Consider the following 20,911-nt stretch of genomic DNA (forward strand, 5'->3'; position numbering starts at 1 on the left):
TCCTTAGATTATTATTTTCTGTTTTTATTAGTTTAATTAAAATCACACAAACCTCATCTTTGTTAGTTCAAATAATTCTTAATTAACTATTTTGGTACTAAATTCAATTCCTCGTGGGTTCGACTTTTACTTATCATTATATTACTTGATTTATCGACATCGTACACTTGCGATTTTGTGTATCAAGTTTTTGGCGCCGTTTCCGGGGAATTGTGATTTATATCAATACAACTTAATTAATTATTGCTTTGAACACTTTTTATTTTCTGGTTTTTATTTATTTATGTTGTTTATAAGTTTTCATCATGAATTTTGGTGAATCAACTTATCCATATGAGAGCTTTAATGCACAATACTTTAATATGATGGATTATAATATGCAATATAATCAATTTCAAGTTTGTGATAGGTGTCAAGGAAATCATGATTGGGCATATTGTCCATATTATTCACCAACACTACCTTCACCCGATTATTCTTATTGTGTTAATGATTCTTTTAACTCGTTTTCTAGTTTTGGTGATTCTAATATTCAGGTTGTGGTTGATGAGCAAAAGGATAAATCAATATATGGGCAAGCTTTAGAGTGGGCTCATAACAACAATCTTGAACATCTTAGTCATCCGTGCTTAGAAGAAGATGATCCATCTACTTGGAATACAAGAATCAGTGATCACATTAAATTAATTGGAAAACATGTGTTTGCAAAACTTACGGAAGATGATGATTTCTTATCGATCGAGGATGAGATCGAGTCTAACCCATTATCTCTTTCTTCTGATTCTAACTCATGTTTTGTAGGTGGAATTGAAATTGAAGGGGAAATACAACCGCTCCATAGTGAAAAGATTGAACAATTTGAAAAATATATGGAGGAATCGTGTTGTTTGGAAGTTCATCCTATATCTTCAAGTGAGAGTAGGAAATATTTAGAGGATGAACAACCGATCCTAAATGTTGCATATGAGGATGATAAAGAGAATGTGAAAGAGAGCGTATTGTCTGAGAACCCACAAGAAGAACCTTATATTCTTAAATTTATTATTGATCCAAAGGTGATTCAAGTGGAATATGCTCTCTACTACCAAGTTAAAAGGGAACCAACAAGAGAAAAGAGGGAAAAGATGTTGCCAAGAACACTCCCTCATGTTCGAATATACTCTTGATGAATATATGCGAAGAGTCTAGCTATGGACTCTAACTAAAGCGCTACTTGGGAGGCACTCCAAGACATATCCTTTTATTTATTTATTTTTTTAGATTTTCCCGCATTATTATCATGGAATTTTTGATGTCTATTTTGTAGGTCATTAAAGTTGGAAATCAATGATGACTAATGCAACAATGAAGATAAAAGTTATCAAATTTAAAAGTTACATCAACTAGGGTGCACACTAGGTAAGTAATACTTGTTTTCTCGTATTTGATTTCTTATATTTATACATTGAGGACAATGTGATATTTAAGTGTGGGGGTATTATTTATTAGACATTAGGATTTTTTTTTTCAATTTTATTTTATGTTTTAGTAGAATATTTAATTTTGAGAAAACTTTAAATTTTGAACTTAGTTTTTTTTTATTGTCCAAAAGTAGGATAGTTCATTAATTGATCGAATGGAACTTGAGAAGCATGTTTAGATATCCCCGTGTCAAGTTGAAATTATGATATCTTTAAGTTTGTTGAGAGCATTTGATTGAAATCATGAGCTTGGTTTTGTGTTAATAATTCTTATTAATTTTTGAGCATAACATTTAAGCACAAAATTCTATATTACTTTGATAGCCAAAATTTCAACTTTTATCAAAGTTAATTTTGCTTGGGTTTTAATTAAGTTTCTTGAGAATTTTGAAGGACTAACCACATGATGCTTTTTACAAACTACACTTAAGAATGTGAGATTTTTGAGCCTAAAGTATCAATATTTTTTTCTTGAGTGTGCTACTTGGTATTTATTTGCTAGAACTTGCAATTGTAAATCGATTTGAGGCCATATGAAATAGGTGATGATATGAGTGTGATTTGGGCATTTAGATAACCTTTCTTTTTCCCACTTAAAAAGACTACCAATTTCCCATTAGGATTAACCAAATTTGAGCCTAGCCTTTTCTTGTTATTATACCCATGTTTACACCTTTTATCCTTCTTTTATTTCCCTCTTTTGATAGCCCAATGAGTTAAAATTTTGACCAAGAATTGAAAGAAAAAGACATATGTTTCACTAAGTATAGTTGACAAGAAATTCAAAGATGAGCGAAAAGAGAAAAGAACCAAAAAGAAATTAAAAAGAAAAAAAACTTCTAAAAAAAAAAAATATATAGAGCAAAGAAAAAGAAAAAAAAATTGGTTTGAAAAAAAATTAGCAATTGAATTCTTGTTTTGAGCTTCATGAGAAAAATTAGTGATTGTTATTGTCTTGAGATTGATAAAGAAATATTGTTTGAATTTTTAACTCATTTAACCTCATTTAAGCCTTAAATCCTACCTTGAACCTTATCCCCATTACAACCAAAATTAAAGACCCATTGATTCATGTTGTCATTTATTTTCAAGTGGTAGAATTTTGTTTGAATTGCAAGCCTATGGTTCAATTTATATCATGATAGCGAGGAGTGAATTCATACCCCAAATACATGAGCGTTTTGAGAGAAACCTTGTGAGGAAAAAGGTTTGTTTTAAAGTTTGAGTATGGTTGGAAATTTAAAGTTCTTATGATGCTTTTTAACTCTTATGTACATCTTAGCAATGATAGAGTTGAGTTTTTGTGTTTGATATTAAGTTATGGATAATGTTGATTTTTGTGAATAAATGTTTAGCTTGAGTTAATATGTTTCATTAATCAAAGTTAAGGCCATTCGATTTCATGATATATTTCAACTTGTTATTGATCGCTTAATGTCAATCTTGTTCGGGGAAGTTTATTATGCTAGGATTTTTAAGTTTGATTTAATTGAGGTCCTAATTTACTTGAGGACAAGTAAAGAACTAAGTGTGGGGGAGTTTGATACGCATATTTTATATAGGATTTTTCCAAGTATTTGATATAGTATTATTGCATATTTTGAGGATGTTATGCTTGGAAAGGTGTTTATTTTGTAGGTTTATGCGTATGGAGTGAAGCGAATTAATTTGGAGCAAATTGGAGAAAAGCTGGAAAAAGTGCCTAGTTCCTCAAAAGTGCCTCCAGACACTATTGAGGAACTGGCCCGGATTACTTTCTGCGAATCCTTTGTGGCCAATTCCTCAAAAGTGCCTCCAGACACTATTGAGGAACTGGCCCGGATGTACCTGCGAATCTAAAACGTGAAAATCCTTTTTCTACGCGGATTTGGACCCGATTTCAACTACAACTCTTGCAACACATCAAGGACTCCTCCACTATATAAAGACATCTCAAGATCATGTATTCTATCTAGTTTTTCATTATTTTCTTTTCTACAAATAATTTGTCTTAGGTTAATTTTCTTTTAGTCCGTAGTTTTATTTCAAGACTTAAATCTTCGAAGTTTTGATTCGAAGACTTGTGTTCCGAATTATTCCAGGTTTTTATTCAAGTATTTTTATTTTCAATCTATTGTTTTAATTATGTTCATTATTATTAATTGCTTAGTTAATTCAATTATGTCTAGTTAAATTTCTTGACTTGGAATATTGTGAGTAGTATGGATGCTAGATTTAAATTCTGAAAACTAATTTTTATATCTTTCTTTGTTAATGCAATCCTTCGTTATTGAGAGTAATGCTTGTTATTGAGTAGCTAACAATTGCATGAACTTAGAATAAATTGTGAGGAGGGGACTTAAGCAATTTAATTGGAAAAGGGTAACCAAGGCATAATTACAAAACATGAGTCCGACCACCATGTTTGCGTTATGTGGTCTATGTGGATAACTAATCGATAATGCGTTGTTTATCAATTGTCGTTTATCTTCTATCGTTCTGTAAGCCGTGACAGTAAGGGTGATTCGGGATAACGGGTTATAACCAATAGGCTAGCAATAGTATAGGAATATTGAGCTAGTATCTTCGATCTATCCTCCATTGCATGTAACAATTAAAATTGATTGATATAAGTTAGATTTGTAAGGCTCGATAATCCATACGAAAGCAATATTCTGAGTTATTTGTCGTTATTGTTTATTCCTTAGATTATTATTTTCTGTTTTTATTAGTTTAATTAAAATCACACAAACCTCATCTTTGTTAGTTCAAATAATTCTTAATTAACTATTTTGGTACTAAATTCAATTCCTCGTGGGTTCGACTTTTACTTATCATTATATTACTTGATTTATCGACATCGTACACTTGCGATTTTGTGTATCAAAGCTTTACGACTTGTTGCAATTTAAACCAAACCTTTTAATTGTTGCAATAATAGCCAAATTGTATTTTTTTGTTGTTGCAAATAATAGCCAAATTGCACTTTTTATGTGAATTTTTTTTGCCATTTCTTGTGACTTTGAGTGTATTATTATACATCAAAAATAATAATAGCTTTAATTGAAAACAACAAATTTGGCCACCAATTTGATTATTATTGCAACAACAAAATGCAAATTTGGCTATTATTGTAAAAATGCAAAGGTTTGGTTTAAATTGCAACAAGTCGTAAAAGTTTGGATTTTTTTTACCATTAAACCTTAAAATTATGAATTCTAGTTTGAGAAATTATAAATTCTATCAAAATAGATTAAATTTATAAATGAATTCTACAAATATTAAGAGAATAATGTTTATTTTGAGTAAAAGGCCTTTTTTTAAGAGAAAATAACAAGAAAGTAAGAAAAAAGACTCCACTTTTCACATAATGCAATTTTATTAAGTTTGTTTACTTTGTTACCATGTATGAGTGTTTTATTTCATCCAACACCACCTTTTCCTAATAACCTACACATGTCCTATACTAAACCCTCATTTATTTATTTATTTTTTATAAAAAAAAAGGGTCCCCTTTTACAGCAGGCCTGACGCGCGTCAGGCCTGCTGACGCGTGAAACAGGTGCACATGCACCTGTTTCACGATTTCTTGGGAAACAGGTGCATGGTGCACCTGTTATCCCATATTATGTATAAAATGGGGACCTTTTTTTCAAAGGTCCCCATACACTTTTTTTTAATATATAATATATATTTATATATATTTATTTATTTAAATGTTAAAAATTTATCTTAAATATTTTAAAAAACTCAAACTATTAATTTATTTAATAAATATAACGTATCAAAAATAATTTATTTTATATAAATTTTAGAAATATTAATTTTAAGTTTAAGATATATATTTAAATAGACTATTGTTAAATTAAGTTAAAAATTAAAAAATAATCAAACATATAATTTGATATATCTCGATGCATATTTGATATGTATTCGATCGTTCGAAATATTTTCTTGTTTTTTATATTTGTTTAGTTTTCTTACATATTTTAAATATACATATTTGATACATTTCCGATACATATTTGTTGTTTGGTGCATGTTCATATCATTTAGAGCTGGTGAATTTTTATTAAAAATCAATATTTTTGTTAAAACCAACCCTTGATTTGCTTGTAAATATGAGAATGGTGGTGTTACTTTTTTTATTATTTTACAACTATAGTGAAATTTTCCGACACATATTTGATATATTATGATACATATAGGATACATCTTCGATACATATTTGATACATCTCTCATATATAATTTAGATCGTTTGGTCATTTTTTTTATTTTTTTTATCGATTTAATTAAATCAACCGACTAATTCTATTGGTTTGTTATTATATTTTAAAAAATGAATACATCTCTAATACATATTTAATACATCTCGTAATTATACATGATATATATACTTTTCATATTTGATACATAATTTATACATGATATATATATTTTTTTATATTTTTAATACATATTTTTTAAAGTTTTATTATATATATTGTTTATACATATTTGATATATCTTCGTTACGTGTTTGATATTTCTTCGATACATGTTTAATACATGTTTGATACATGTTTGATACATCTTCAATATAAATTTGATATTTTTTTGATACATGTTTGATACATATTTGATATATTCGATCATTCAATCCATTTTTCATATTTTTTATACATCTTTTTTTGAATTTTATTAGATATATTTTTTAATATCTGTTTTAGTACATCTCTGGAACATATCAAAATTTGTATTACATGTATAATTTTTATACATAATTAATAAATCTATAATACATAATTTATATATAAAAAATAAATTATTCATGTATCAGACTCATATTCGATATGTATCAATAATGTATCCGGTATATAATTTATAAAATAATATTTTTTAAAAATTATATTATTTATATATTTTTAAAATTTAATATTTTTTTTAAAATTGAAATTAAAACAAATTATTTTATTATTTTAAAAGAAATAAAAAAAATAAACACCATGTTAGCAGGTGCACCAAAGTGCACCTGCTAACATGGGTTAGCTTCATGTGAGCAGTTGCACAATGCAACTGCTCACGCGTCAGTAGGTCTGACGCGCGTCAGACCTACTGACGCGCGCTGATGTCAGTGTCATACGCTGACATCAGCGCACATGGTATGGGTGTAATATTTTTTTAGAAGGTGGTACCCATGAAATGAAAGTCAATTTTATTGTAAAAGACGAAAATGAAAGCCATTTTTATGGTAATTTTGTTATCTTCTCTTTTTTTAATGAAATCTTTATCATTATTGTGAAGATTTACTCTTCCATTCTTAAATATGTTAAATAAATAAAAATTAAATTTATATAATTATAGAAATATAAATTTAAATGAATATTTACAAATGAAATAAATCAATATTTATTTATAAATAAATAATATAAAAGTTATTTATTTCAAATACAATCTTTGAATCTCAATTGACATTCATGAAATTTTTATATTTGAAAAGTAAAGTAAAATGTATTAGTTGCATCTAATAATTATTTTCATCAAAAATTAAGTAAAGTTAATAATTCATCAAAAAAAAATTATTTTCACTAATAACCAATGAGTTATAACTCAAATGATATAAACGCTAAACAACAAACTAATAGATCGTGGATTCAAATCCTCCCACAAACGCTTCATTCCTTTAATTATAAAAAGATTTTATTTTCATTAACAGCTATCTCATTGTAAGCTGTAAAATGAAGCTAAGAAAATAGAATCAATCAAGTTGGCAGATTGGTATTGTGATTTTTTTTTAGTTTAACTATGATTTTAGACGTTTTAAATATAAACACACATATAACCTTATATATTTAAATTAATCCCTACTCGTATCAAGTACGTCTTTTGCGAAAAATAAAACTCTAGTCTCAAGTTTTAAACGACATATGAGTGCTGTTTGCCCCCCAAATTCACTTAAGGCAGATACCAACTCATTTGCGCCTGTGACTTTATATAAGCATTACAGAGGTCTCGAGTTTGTATATCTATATATTGGTTAATTGATCCTAGTATTGTCTTTTCATATGTTGGTGCCAAACTTGTATTTATTTTATTTTAATTTATTTTAGATAAGGTTTTTCCGGCCAAAATAACTACATGGCAACCAAAATTTGATGTGAATAATCAAATTTTACTAGTTTTATCTTGAACATTTGTTAAATATGTATATTTTTAATTAGTTGGAAATTTTTATATTAAAGTACACATACATGGAAACTTTTTAAGTAGATATAAATAAAATCTGACTTTCATGCAAGTATTTTTGACCGAAAATCATCTCATTAAAATAAAATTAAAATTTAGTAGCCAAAACAAACAAATTAATATAAAAATACAATAGTTTAGAAGGTTATTAGCAAAACATAATAGTTTAGAAGGTTATTAGCAAAACATATGCTAACGTTTCACTTTTTAGCGATTTAAGCCTAATGTTTAAAACATTACAAAAAAATCTTAACCTTTCAAATTTTTGCAATTTGTAGGCTCATCTCAAATTTCATTCATTTTATCATTTATTTTAGGCTACAAAGTGTTAAAATGTAAAAAGTGGGGATTTTATTTGCAAAATTTTTAAACATTGATTTAATATACCAATAATATGGCTGTCACATATGCAAAAAATGGCGAAAAACGATTTGGGCTATAATATGTAAAATTAAAAAAGTTGGGAATTGTTTGGTAATATTTTAAACGATCGTTTTAGATCGCAAAAAAAGTAAAACATTATTTGTGTTGCTAATACCGCTAGTTTAGATACCACCTAACTCTATTTATAGGATAGCTTATGCGACAAATTGAACATTCTACATCTCTAGAAATAAACTAATTTCATCAGCTCACATTGTTTTCTTTAGGCCATTTCTTGGTTGACTTTTAAACTTTCATCATGGAAGATACACAGTATGGTATGTTGATTTTTATAGTTCTGCTTTTCACAGTTCTTGGTTTGCACTCTATTTAGACAGTAATCCTGTTCTGATATCTACTCTACTCTTGCGCTACGGCGTTTTCTTCCGTAATCAAAAACATTTACGAAAATCTCATATTTTATAATTTTTTAACTTATTTACGTAAAAAAAAATTACGAGTGTTTACCGTTTGAATATGATTTTGTTTCCGTGCAACATAAATAGACTCAGGGGCGGAACTATCTTAAAATATATATGGTTTGAAGATGGTAAATTAAAAGTTAAGTTCGGACTGAAAAAAAATTACGGAATCCGCAGGCTAAGTAAATTTTGTTTTCTTGAATGCAATTAATCAAGAATATTGTGGTGATAATGCAAGCAGGTGGTGATGAAGATAGAGATATAAAATATACAAAAATAGCAGTGGAAGAAGCATACAAAGGTGTAGAATGTAGAGATGGAGGCCCATTTGGTGCAGTTATTGTTCTTAATGATCAAATTGTTGTGAGATGCCACAATTTGGTTCGGAGAAACAAAGACCCTACTGCTCATGCTGAAACTACTGCTATTAGAGAGGTTAGAGCTTTCAGATTAATTAATTTCATGAACTACTATAATTGAATTTATGACTTAACCAATTTATTAATTATATCCTTAAAATAAAATTTGAATAGTTTGGTCCATCAATAATACAAATTGGGATAAATATATTCAGAGTGTGTTGATCCGACGTGAGATCCATGTATTAGTTCTAATTTATAATATTAACGGATCAAACTGGCTAAATTTTTAAGGGTATATCTAATGGAATAGAAAAAAAAAATTATTTTACTATCTATTTTAATGAAAATGGAAATATGTTCACGTAATGTACTTTGCTGTTATAAAATTGTTAGCTAAGATATATTTTCGTTATGAATTAATATTTTAGTGTTATGGCGAGAGAGAAGAAAATTCAGACAGCATTATTGGATTTCTTTCTTAAGATTACATCGTTCTAATATTTGTTTCTCTTAGGCCTGCAAGAAGCTTGATCGAGTCGACCTCTCAGATTGTGAAATTTATGCTTCATGTGAGCCATGTCCAATGTGCTTTAGTGCCATTTATTTTTCAAAAATAAAGGTTTCGTATTTTTCTCTCATTTTGCTTGAAGTTCCGATTTTTTGTGTTTTAGATAATGAGGGTGTCTTCGCTTATTTCGCAACAGAGGTTAGTTTACGGAGCGAAAGCTGAAGCAGCAATGTCTGTAGGATTTGATGGTTTCGTCGGTGAGAGTCATAAATTGACTTGGATTTATCAGAAGGGTCATTTGGAGATCAAGAAAATTGATGATAGTGATGCCGATTTTGCGGAACGAGTATTTGAAGAAACGAAAGGGAAAATTACTCCTTTTAAGATCTAATCCTTTGTTCTTGATCATGTACTGAAATCATTGTACTTTAATTTTTTTTGGAGGAGGTTGAGAGCACACATTAATCAAATCTGTATTATGATTATTTTAATCGGTATATTTGTACTCAAAATCGAGCAATGAGCGTCTCATGTTTGAGTATTTCTAGTTCCAAATATTTCAAAGCAGATGGGAGCATCGATGGACTACTAGTTGTCTGCCATAACGAGGTGCGTTGAATAGAAGATTAATTTTGTTGTAATTGCAGTTTCTAAACATCTTATAACTTTTTTGTTTGGATAAAATTTATGGTTAATTGTAAATTAACTCACGAACTTTAGCCTCATCGCAATTACATCATACATTTTTAAACTTGACAAATTTATATCATTTTTTATTTTTTTGGCAAATCGAAGCACCATTTATTTTATGATAAAAAAAATATTGAATTGTAAGCCAGAATTATCATGTGTGCTGACACGCTGGATTTTAAAAATTGCCACGTAGGTCGACATTTTGCAAATTACGTTAAACTTTAGTAATTTGCAGTAATTTGCAAGTACATCATGAATCAAACACCAACCAACTTTTATTTTTTGACAAATTAAAATACCGTTTATCTTCCAACGTATCACTGTATATGACAATTTTAGCTTCAACTTAGCAATTTTGTATTAGAAAATAAACAATATCTTGATTGTGAAAAAGTAAAAGATTATATAATATATGGCCAAACCCATACTAAAGCCCCTGTACTATACGAGTTTTGTTCAGTAGGCCCTTATCTCGAAAAAGTTTTCTATCCGGTCCTTCTACTATTGTTTTTGCGATTTTAATGCCCTTATCTGGACGGAATGAAGAGATTGTATCTCACTTGCCGTTAGTGAGAGTGTAGAAAAAAATTGTCTCAACTTTTTGACTCTTTAATCCCCATAAATAATATATAAATTACATATAAATTATAAGGACCTCTAACTATATTTTACCATCATCTTCCTCAATATCTCTTGATCTGTATCATCCATTTTTCCAAATTTACAATACATATTTAAAAGTTGTCTCCTAATAAACCCATAATTAAGAAATCCACATCTCTCACATTCATATACCCACCAATCATCATATCAGTTCTTAATGAAACATTAGGGATCTTTTTTATCCTTTTTATTTTCTTCTTCTTCCTGTTGAAATTGTTGCCTGTAATTACAGCCCCATCAGCAAACACCAACACTCTCTCGTGGTTGCCACACTGAAGTTTCGCTGGATGAACCAGATATTTGAAAAGACGTAGTACAGGGGCTTTAGTATGGGTTAGCGAACTCCTCCGGCTACCGCGATTACGGACACGACGAGAAGGAAGCTGTGTTAGTCTAGCATTTGAGTGACGAGTGGATTTGATATTGATTTTGAAGTTACTGTTGATTGAATTGGTTTGTTTGATGGCAAAAGGAAGAAGAAGATGATGGCAAAATTATCATTTTTGTCATCAAATTTATTTTATATTACAGTATTTTTGTTAAATTACAATTTTATATGAAATAAGTTTTTAAAATTATTTGGGAAAGAAAGCAATCTAACATTTTTCTGTTAATTAACGGAGAGTGAGATACACTCTCTTCGTTCTGTCCAATAAAGGGCATCAAAATCGCAAAAAAATGACAGTAGAGGGACCGGATAGAAAACTTTTTCGAGATAAGGGCCTCCTGAACAAAACTCATATAGTCCCGGGGTCTTAGTATGGGTTTGGCCTATATATATATATATGAGAGTTTTGAAATGGATGGTAGGGAGCATTAAATATTTTACAACAGTGAGTGGAATTGCCAAATTTGTTTTTGGAGTTTTTATGAGAGATTATGATATATTAAATATTTTAAATTATTCATCAAAAAACATTTTAAATTTGACCTAATTACTTAAAAACCACTCACCTTATAATTTTTTTTCATTTATACTGACCTAGGAAAATTTTCAATCGTATACTAATTTTTGATTTTTATGTTTCATCTCTATTCTAATGAGTTGAATTGACCTATTTTATTTTGAAAAAAAATTAAATTAGTCCTTCATTTTTAACCTATATTCTAATAAAACGTTAATGTTAATTATTTATGTATTTTATTTTTAATATTTTTATCTTTAAATTAATTAAATTATCAAAATTTTCATTTTTGGGGTACAAATAAAACATAAAAATCGAAAATAGGGTACAATTGAAAATTTTCCTACGTCATGGTATAAATGAAAAAAAGTTATAAGGTGAATGGTTTTTAAGTAATTCGAGCTTTAAATTTTTAAATATTTATGGAATTATTCCTAAATAGCATTATTTTGAAAGATATGACCATTAAGCCCATCACAAACAAAGCCATTTCAATTCCATCTCTTTTCTTCGTATCTTTATCATCCCAAAACACAACCACACACACTCACCACTCTTCTTCCTCCTCCAGCTCCCAAAACTCCACAAATTTTCTTTCAGTTAATCAACAATGACCACCGCAACAACCACCGCCACCACTCACGTCCACATCCTCGCCGCCGCAAGAAACCCCACAAATTTCCCCCCTTCAAGAACAAATTTTCTCCTAGCTTTCCCCAAAACGACGCCGTTCCATTACAATCTCGAAACAGTTGCGTCTCCAAGAACACTCGAAATTGTTTCTTCATCGGTGAAAGCGGCGAAGGGGAATAATCCTACCGGAGAGCAGAAGTTTACATACGAAGGTTCGATTACGGAATCGCTGCCGAACGGTATGTTTAGGGTTCAATTAGATAATCAAGATTTGATAATCGGTTATATTTCGGGTAAAATTCGGCAGAATTTTGTTAGGATTTTGCCTGGTGATAGAGTTAGGGTTGAGGTGAGTCGGTATGATTCTTCTAGAGGTCGGATTATTTATCGTATTCGTAATGTTAGGGATTCCGCTAATAATTAGTTCTTCATTTTGTTGTTTAATTACTTTTGTGTAAATTCAAGTTTTGGGGATTTAATGTGTTAATTTTGTAAGATAACTACTGTTAGTATTGTGCAAAATAACATTTTTCTTTTGTTTTTGTTGATTAAGTTAAGTATCTAAACGAACAAACACAAGCTCTGCTAATTTTCAAACGTATGATCAAGTTCATATACGAGCTCGTTTATGAACTCTTAATCGAGCGAGCTCGTTCACAAACTATAAAACAAGCTTTGTGAACAAATGAGCGAACACAACTATGTCCAAGTTCGGCTTGATTAAATAAATGAACATAAAATCAAATTCGAGTTCGGCTCATTTAAGATACTAATGAACATGTACCGAGCTCTTATCGAGCTGAATGCAGTTTGGTTCATTTACAGCCCTAGGCGTCAATGCACATAATAGGTTTTGGTTTGCTTCTGTGCCAAAATTACTGTACATGAATTAGCTTTCTGTCCGTAGATCGATTGATACGAGACTTAACTATAGAATGTGTGGAAATGGAATCAAATATTTCAATAATATTGATAATGTAAGAATCACAACAATCTTTGTATTTTTTTTATTCTTCACCTGAAAAGATGTTACTCTTCAAGAAAATACTCATTCTTAAAGTAAAATCATCATTTACTTTGATTTTCCTTTCTTGGTATCTTCATAAAGTTGATCTGCAATTTTAGCACCAGTGCCCTCAATCTTTATGATCTCCGTATAAACCTTTTGATGCATGCCAGTTTCTCTTAAGGGCTCGCTAATGAAAGGTTCATAACCCTGAGCTTCAGCTGCTGTTTCAGCTTTGGCTCCATACACCAGCCTCTGATACAAAATTTGCAGAACCACCCATTAATCAGAATCTTCAAAACTGAAATTAATAAATAGAGATAGACGAGAATTTTTCCGCATGTTAAAGTGGTAAACCTTCATTTTTGAGAAATAGATGGCACCAAAACACATCGGACATGGCTCACATGAAGCGTAAATTTCGCAGTCTTTGAGTGTGCTTTTGCCAAGCTTCTTGCAGGCCTGAGAGATTATAGGGAACTTTTAGAAAATTGAATGTTGGATGCTTACTAAGTTTGTCAAATAACCAATAAATTCAAAAAATTTAATTACCCCAACCTCCGTTAGATTTGAAATGTGAATAAGTATTTATTTATTTAATTTTAGAAGATTATTTACAAAAGTAACCCTCATTTTTATAAGAGTAGCGATTTAAACACTATTTTTAAAATTTAGCAAATAAAGTCATTGTTTTTACATTTGAGGAGTTTAACTCTAAAATTATTTTTGATACTCAAATGCATTTATGGCATTCTGTGACATCGTAAAGCTTCTTCAAATAACATCGTTTTCTTTTGATAAATCAACGTCGTTTTGAGCTTATTAAGCACAAATATAAACTCATTAATTGGTAACGTGTACCACAATAGCCCTATTTTATATTCAAATATTTAATTAATTAGAAAGGAATTATCAGTATGAACTCAATGGTTAAGATATCAAGTTAAACAGCCAATCAATTTAAAAGCTTAAACTGTTAGGTGAACTTATATATACCAGATTGATGGATCACATATCTGTCCGATCCGTCCAAATCCGGCTCGCTTGGACTGTTATTTTAAAAAAAAAAAATTACGTGCATGCTACTGGTAATATATATTAGATCTGAACCAAGTTCAGCCGGACTTGGACGATCAAAAATTGAAATTCAGATTCGAACGCATTCGGTGCGAATTGACCCATAATCAGACCTAGGTGAGACTAATGCTACATTTTTTTATTTTCTGTATAATCTAACCTCTCTAATGGCAGTAAGTTCAGCATGAGCAGTTGGGTCTTTAGTGCTCTTAACAATGTTATTGCAGCTGACAATTATTTCATTGTTACGAACAATAACAGCACCAAATGGATATCCACCACATTCAAATCCTCTGTATGCTTCTTCAACTGCTATTTTCATGTATTTCAAGTCTTTATCCTCAACATCTGGAAAAAAGTTCATTTTAGTACCCATCAAAACAACATCAAATTTATGGTTATATTATGTCTTAAGTTCCTAGATTAGTGGAAAGATCCTACTTATGTCTGACCATGGCATTACTTAAAATTAAAAATTAAAAACAGAGTGCAAAATAATTCAATTAAAATTAAATCTAGAACTAGAAAACATACCATTAGTTTGTTCTTCCATGGTGAATTTGTCCAAGAAATGGTGTGAAGAAAATTAAAGGAGGGATCTTTAGAAGTGGAAGATAAAGCAGAGAAGATTTGTTTGGTGGTGTATATATAATAATATGTTTATTATATATATACCCTAACTTGTAGTAATTTGCATGTGAACTAATTAGTAAGTCAAAAAATGTCAGCTGAAATTAGTTTAATTTTTCGAGATTTAAAAGGTTACTTTTTTTTGTGATAATTGATAATTTGACATCCCATTTTACATTTGGAAAACTACTCCCAAGGCTTTTAAAAAGTCAACTGATAATTTTACGTTAGTTAAAGTGGTAATTTCCTGAAATATATGTTTTGATAATTTATTTATACCTTTATCTACCAAATTTTGATTTTTCTTTTTTATCTTTTTTTATTTACAATTTTTTTTAATTTTACAAATGCCTTTTTTGGTTTTCAATTTCGGTTTTCGGTTTTTCGGTTCGGTCGACCGAACCGACTGAACCGACCGACAATTTTTAATAATTATTTAGGATCAGTACATTTAAAAAAGAGAAAATTAGGATAAATACTCCATTTTTAAAAATAATTTGATTTCCTACCTCAATAAGAAAAAGATGAAGAAAATACCTCACCATTTTATTATTTTTATTTTTTTTACTCTAAGACATATTTATATTATAATTATACCTAATTTTTATTATTATTTTACTCTAAACAATATTTTTTATACTCTAGGTGACAACTGAAAGCTGTCACTTTTTTTTTCTCTCTCTTTTCTTCTTCTTCTTCTTCTTCTTCTTCTTCTTCTTCACTATTCCGTCATCAGTCCGCCACTGCTTCGCCATTATTCTACTGTCGCTTTATCGTTCTTTTCATATTTGATTTTAGTGATTTTTTACTTAATTTGTGGTAATTAATACGATTTATGTTAATTTTCATATCTAAATAAAATACTCTTTGATTTTTTTAATTTTATATCTAAAAATCTGCATGAAAAATGATTTATGATGAAAAAAACAATTTTCTGCACAAAAAATAATTGTCTGCAAAAAAAACTGCATCTGATTATCATATGAGTATCATTGCATTATCATCATATTATCATAACAGTGCAGAAAAAATATTTTTCTTATAAATAACAGCATCTGATTATTATATGAGTATCACTTCATTATCATGTCGTTACATAACACTCCAGTGGGATAATGTTATGATAACTATATGATAATGAAGTATGATAAGTTTATGATAACGTATGTAAAAAAAATATAGAAGGATTTTCATGATAATAGAATGATAATGTTATGATAACGTATGTAAAAAAAATATAGAAGGATTTTCATGATAATAGAATGATAATGTTATGATAACGTATGTAAAAACAATATAGAAGGATTTTCATGATAATAGAATGATAATGTTATGATAACTACATCAGTTTTTGATTATCATGTTAGTATCACTATGATACCAAGATGATAATATTTATGGTACCTATATGATAATATTATGATAATATCCATGATAATGTATGATAAAATAGTGTCTGATTATCATGTGAGTATCACTATATTATCATGTCGTTATCATAACACATGAGTATGATAACTAGATGATAATGAAGTATGATAAGATTATGATAATTGGATGATAACATACGTGAAAATATAATTACAAAAAGATTCATATTATTCCACTGATAACCTGATGATAATTAAATAAGAAAGTTATGATAATAGTATGATAATATGATACCTATATGGAAACATATTACATAAAAATTATGATAACGAGATGATAATGTGAAGATAATAGTATGATAAGATTCTTATTGATAATAAGATGATAATAATATGATTTTGTCTAATATTATCCAGCAATATCATCGTATTATCATATAATAATCTTCTACATACGATACTGATAATGACATGATAATAAGATGACAATGCAATATGATACACAGATAATTACATGCTAGGGTGAAACTATAATAATCATATGATAAGTTGATACAGTGATAATCATTTAATAATGTGATACTGTGATTTTGTCTTAAATTTTAATTATTTTATTTAGTTTATATTTTTTTTGAATATGCTATTAATATAATAAAATATTTAAATAGTAGCATATATTTTTAAGTTAGAAAATATTTGATAATATTAAAATAAATTAAAGAAAATATTTTATTTATTGGTAATTTATATTATGTATATTTATTAATTTAAAGATTGAAGAGATAAAAAAAATAAAAAAAATTAGATATTAAATAAATAAAAGAAAGTTCAAATTTTAAACAATTTGTAATGGGCACATGCAGAATGCGCGGAGAAAGAAAGAAAGAGAAAGAGAGAGAGAGTGTCAATTAGTGGAGTGTTGTGTCAGTTTGTATAAGAATAAAGAAAATTATATAGTCAGAGTATAATTACAAATAATTAATCACGGAGAGTAAAAAAACAAAAACCCTAACTTTTTGATGTATTTTTGATATCTTTTCCGTGTTGAGGTACTTTTTCCTATTATTTTCTTATTTTAAGTAAATACCTAATGTTCTCTTTAAAAAAGAAGACCGATTTGGTGAAACTCCATTGAACGACCGTGTGAAAGTCCGTATGTTTATTTTGAAATACTCTTCGGTTACAAGCTTTTCGTAGTTCCCGAATTACCGAATCCCAGATCAAGTACCAAAGTTTGAAGTATTTACCCACATGAAACAAATGCTTCCATTGCAATAAGAAATCAGCAAAGCACCTCGGCATAATCCAATACAAAACAAATTTAAATAGGGCTAAATTCCAGACTGAATTTGCAAAAGAACAGTGCATGAAAATGTGGTCTTAATTTTCGGGACGACCACAAAAATCGAAGCTTATAATATCAATTGAATTAATAAGCTCGTTCATGTTACTAATTATAAATCGAGCTCACATATGAGCTCGTTCAAAAATTGTAAATCGAGCTCGTTCAAAAACTACAAAATGAGCTTTGTGAAGAAACGGGCTGAACAGAACTAGAGTGCTAGAGTCAATAATTCAATTAAAACCGCAGTTTGGTTCATTTACGGCGTTAGTCGTTGTTGATATTTGGGTTGGGTCGCCCATGACTGATTGACCCGAATCCAATTACATATTTGGGTTTGCATGGGTTTGCATAGGAATGGGGTTGCAACCTTTAATGAAAAGTTGCAACTCCATGAAAGGTGGTAAATTAATGGAAAGTTACACCTATTCATAACACCAATTATATGTTTATATATACATGTAATGATACCACATAACTAAGTAATGAATCATAACTCAATTCTCTACCAAAATATATACAATTAATAAGTACATTAGGTGGTGAAATATAAGTATTTTCCATTGTGAAAATACTTGAGACTTAGTGCATAAAGTTCAATCAAACTTGTGGAATCGACAAGTAGTATGTCTAGAACGATCCTATTTAATTTCCGCATATTCCAACATTGGTATCGGAGCCTATAATGTTGATTTTCATGCTTTGATTGATTGAAATTCATAATATTTGAAAAAATGAATTTTTTATGTGATATGCATTATAATTTGCTCTACTTCGTATGAAATTTAAATATCCAAATTCTATGTTTTATGATATATAATTTATATATTTATAAATTATGTTGTTCAAGCTTTAAAACGATATAAAAAACACGAAATTTGGATTAGTGTAGAGAAAGTTATGATTATTCAAAGTTTGAGTGTTGAAAACTCAATTCTGGAAATTTTAAATTTGTGTTTTTCCAGAAACTTTGACGTACTTTTTCGACTATTTTTATGACTGATAATTTTATAAAAATTACGTTTTTGAAAACTACGTAATGTCATCTTTAAAATGACATAAAGATCATCTAAAACGGATTTGTGTAGTGAAAATAATGAATTTTTGAATATACCTACATGAAATGCAAAATCTGGACATTTTCATATTAAAGGGTGTGATGGTTGAAGATAAAGTGTGTTCTACACTCTCTTTAATGGAGTTTGCAATTCACACACCTATCAAACGATGTCGGAATTAAAATCTGATTGCACCGTTGAACTCAGAATAACCATAAATGGGGGGTAGGAAAAATTTCGGAGTCGGAATGCAAAGTCACGGCGGCGCGTGTATGACACGTTCCGCGCGCGTGACTTGGACTGGCTGCATAAGCAGCCAGTGCATTCAACAGCCCCACGCGCAGTAGGGGCGCGTGGAGGCGTGTAGAAGCCCTTCCGGGAGTCGAAAAAATTCTCAAACACCACTGAAAAAATATAAATTTAATTTCTGAATTTTTGGTATATTTTTTATATTTTTCCGAAATACTTATTATTTATTTATTGAGCATTAGTTCAAAATTCAAAATAAATTATTTTTGACAGAAATTAAATATAGAAAAATATTTAATATATTTCAAAAAATATTTTAAATATTGTTGAGTTTCAGTGGGAGAAAAATATTTTTCTACCTATGTGTTACTTTTTAATCATTTACTTGATTAAATGCATTTGTTTTTTGAATTTTCATTTGGAAAATTTATAAAAATTGTATGTAAGTGTTAGAAAATTATTTAATTATTTAATTTAATTTTCTTAACTTAAATTTATACCCCCACGGTAATAAATGTTTATTTTTTTAGTGAATATTCTTGAGTTATGGTGTGTTTAAATGTTTGATAAATATTTCATGATCATTAAAATATTATGGATTATTATAATTGTTCCAATAAATATTTTATGAGATGGGCATTCTATGATTGGTAGAATTTTGTTATTCTCATCAAAGAATTAAATGGTGCAAATTTAAATTACGTTAAAGAAAATTTAACATTTGAATGATGAATTTGATTGGGAACATAGTGAACTTTTGGTTCTAGTTCATATGACAAATTTTCAATAACTTATTTTTTAATTGTGACTAGATTAATATGGTGATGATGTGTATGAATACATAATAGATTAATTTTTGCATTAAATATGTCTCTTTGTAGTTATTATTGAATTGAAATGGCTTCGAAAAATATCATAGCGGAACTTAATAAGGGTGAAAAACTCAATGGGGACAACTATAACATATGACATGTGAAAATACATTATGTGCTTGAGGAGCAAGAAGCTCTTGATGCTGTTAATAATGTAATGGATGAACCAATGGCTGATGAGGGAACTGTCAATGATGCGCAATTTAAGCCCGACATGGCTACATACACTATTTGGAAGAAAAAGGATTCAACTGCAAGAGGAATCCTTATCAGTTCTATGGATGATGATTTGATGTATGAGTATCAGCGGTATTCCACTACTAATGCCATGTGGGCCGCTTTGCGCGAGAAGTTTGGAGGAACTACTGTCTCCAGACTTAGGCAGCTGACTATCAAATTTGACACTTATAAGAAAGTCCCTAACAAGACAATGAAACAACATTTGAGGGATATGTCGAATATGATAATGGAGCTAAAATCAGCTGGACATAACCTCACAAATGAACAGCAAGTTCAAGCGGTTATTCGATCTTTGCCTAATAATTGGGAGCACATGAAAGTGAACATGACTCACAATGAGAATATTAAGACTTTTAGTGATATTGCGCGCCACTTGAAACTTGAGGATGAGCGCCTTGAGGCTGCTAAACCTGATATTCAAGCATATGTTGCTGAATCTAATTTCAAACAAGGTGGTCATAAGCGTAAATGGTCTAAAAAGAGTTGGAAAAATAAAGGCAAGATGGATGCAGCTGGACCGGGACCAAAAGGTGGAAACAAGCACCAAAAGCGTGGTGGAAAATAGGATAAGACTAAGTCGACCTGTTATAATTGTGGAAACATGGGTCACTATGCTCGTGAGTGCACTGAGTCTAAAAAGGTAAAGTCTTGTCTTACTTCTTTTAAGAGAAGTTTCGTTTCTATTTTTTTTATGTTTTCAGTACTTCTTTGCTAACTGAATCTCATCCTATATGGAGTGTAGATTCAAGAGCCACAGACCGAGTAGCTAGAGACATAAATGGATTTCGTCAA

The 20,911-nt window shown here is 29.4% G+C and overlaps 3 protein-coding genes across 3 annotated transcripts; 2 read left to right on the forward strand and 1 right to left on the reverse strand.

Moving 5' to 3' along the window:
• The first annotated feature begins 2,598 nt into the window (after positions 1 to 2,598).
• Positions 2,599 to 10,106, forward strand: LOC126661028 (guanosine deaminase-like). The gene is made up of 6 exons (XM_056104089.1): positions 2,599 to 2,667; positions 3,099 to 3,283; positions 8,401 to 8,477; positions 8,753 to 8,946; positions 9,388 to 9,492; positions 9,578 to 10,106. The coding sequence occupies exons 1-6, from the start codon at positions 2,599 to 2,601 to the stop codon at positions 9,770 to 9,772; spliced, it is 825 nt and encodes a 274-aa protein (XP_055960064.1). The 3' UTR covers positions 9,773 to 10,106.
• Positions 10,107 to 13,221: 3,115 nt separating this feature from the next.
• On the reverse strand, positions 13,222 to 14,987 carry LOC126659554 (guanosine deaminase-like). The gene is made up of 4 exons (XM_050352851.1): positions 14,893 to 14,987; positions 14,519 to 14,706; positions 13,639 to 13,743; positions 13,222 to 13,536 (listed from the first exon to the last, which is right to left on the reverse strand). The coding sequence occupies exons 1-4, from the start codon at positions 14,909 to 14,911 to the stop codon at positions 13,348 to 13,350; spliced, it is 501 nt and encodes a 166-aa protein (XP_050208808.1). The 5' UTR covers positions 14,912 to 14,987; the 3' UTR covers positions 13,222 to 13,347.
• Positions 14,988 to 20,036: 5,049 nt separating this feature from the next.
• Positions 20,037 to 20,684, forward strand: LOC130014940 (uncharacterized). The gene has a single exon (XM_056104090.1). The coding sequence runs from the start codon at positions 20,037 to 20,039 to the stop codon at positions 20,682 to 20,684; it is 648 nt and encodes a 215-aa protein (XP_055960065.1).
• Positions 20,685 to 20,911: the final 227 nt, after the last annotated feature.

This window comes from Mercurialis annua, linkage group LG8, assembly GCF_937616625.2.
Source record: "Mercurialis annua linkage group LG8, ddMerAnnu1.2, whole genome shotgun sequence".
In the NCBI taxonomy this organism is placed as follows: domain Eukaryota; kingdom Viridiplantae; phylum Streptophyta; class Magnoliopsida; order Malpighiales; family Euphorbiaceae; genus Mercurialis; species Mercurialis annua.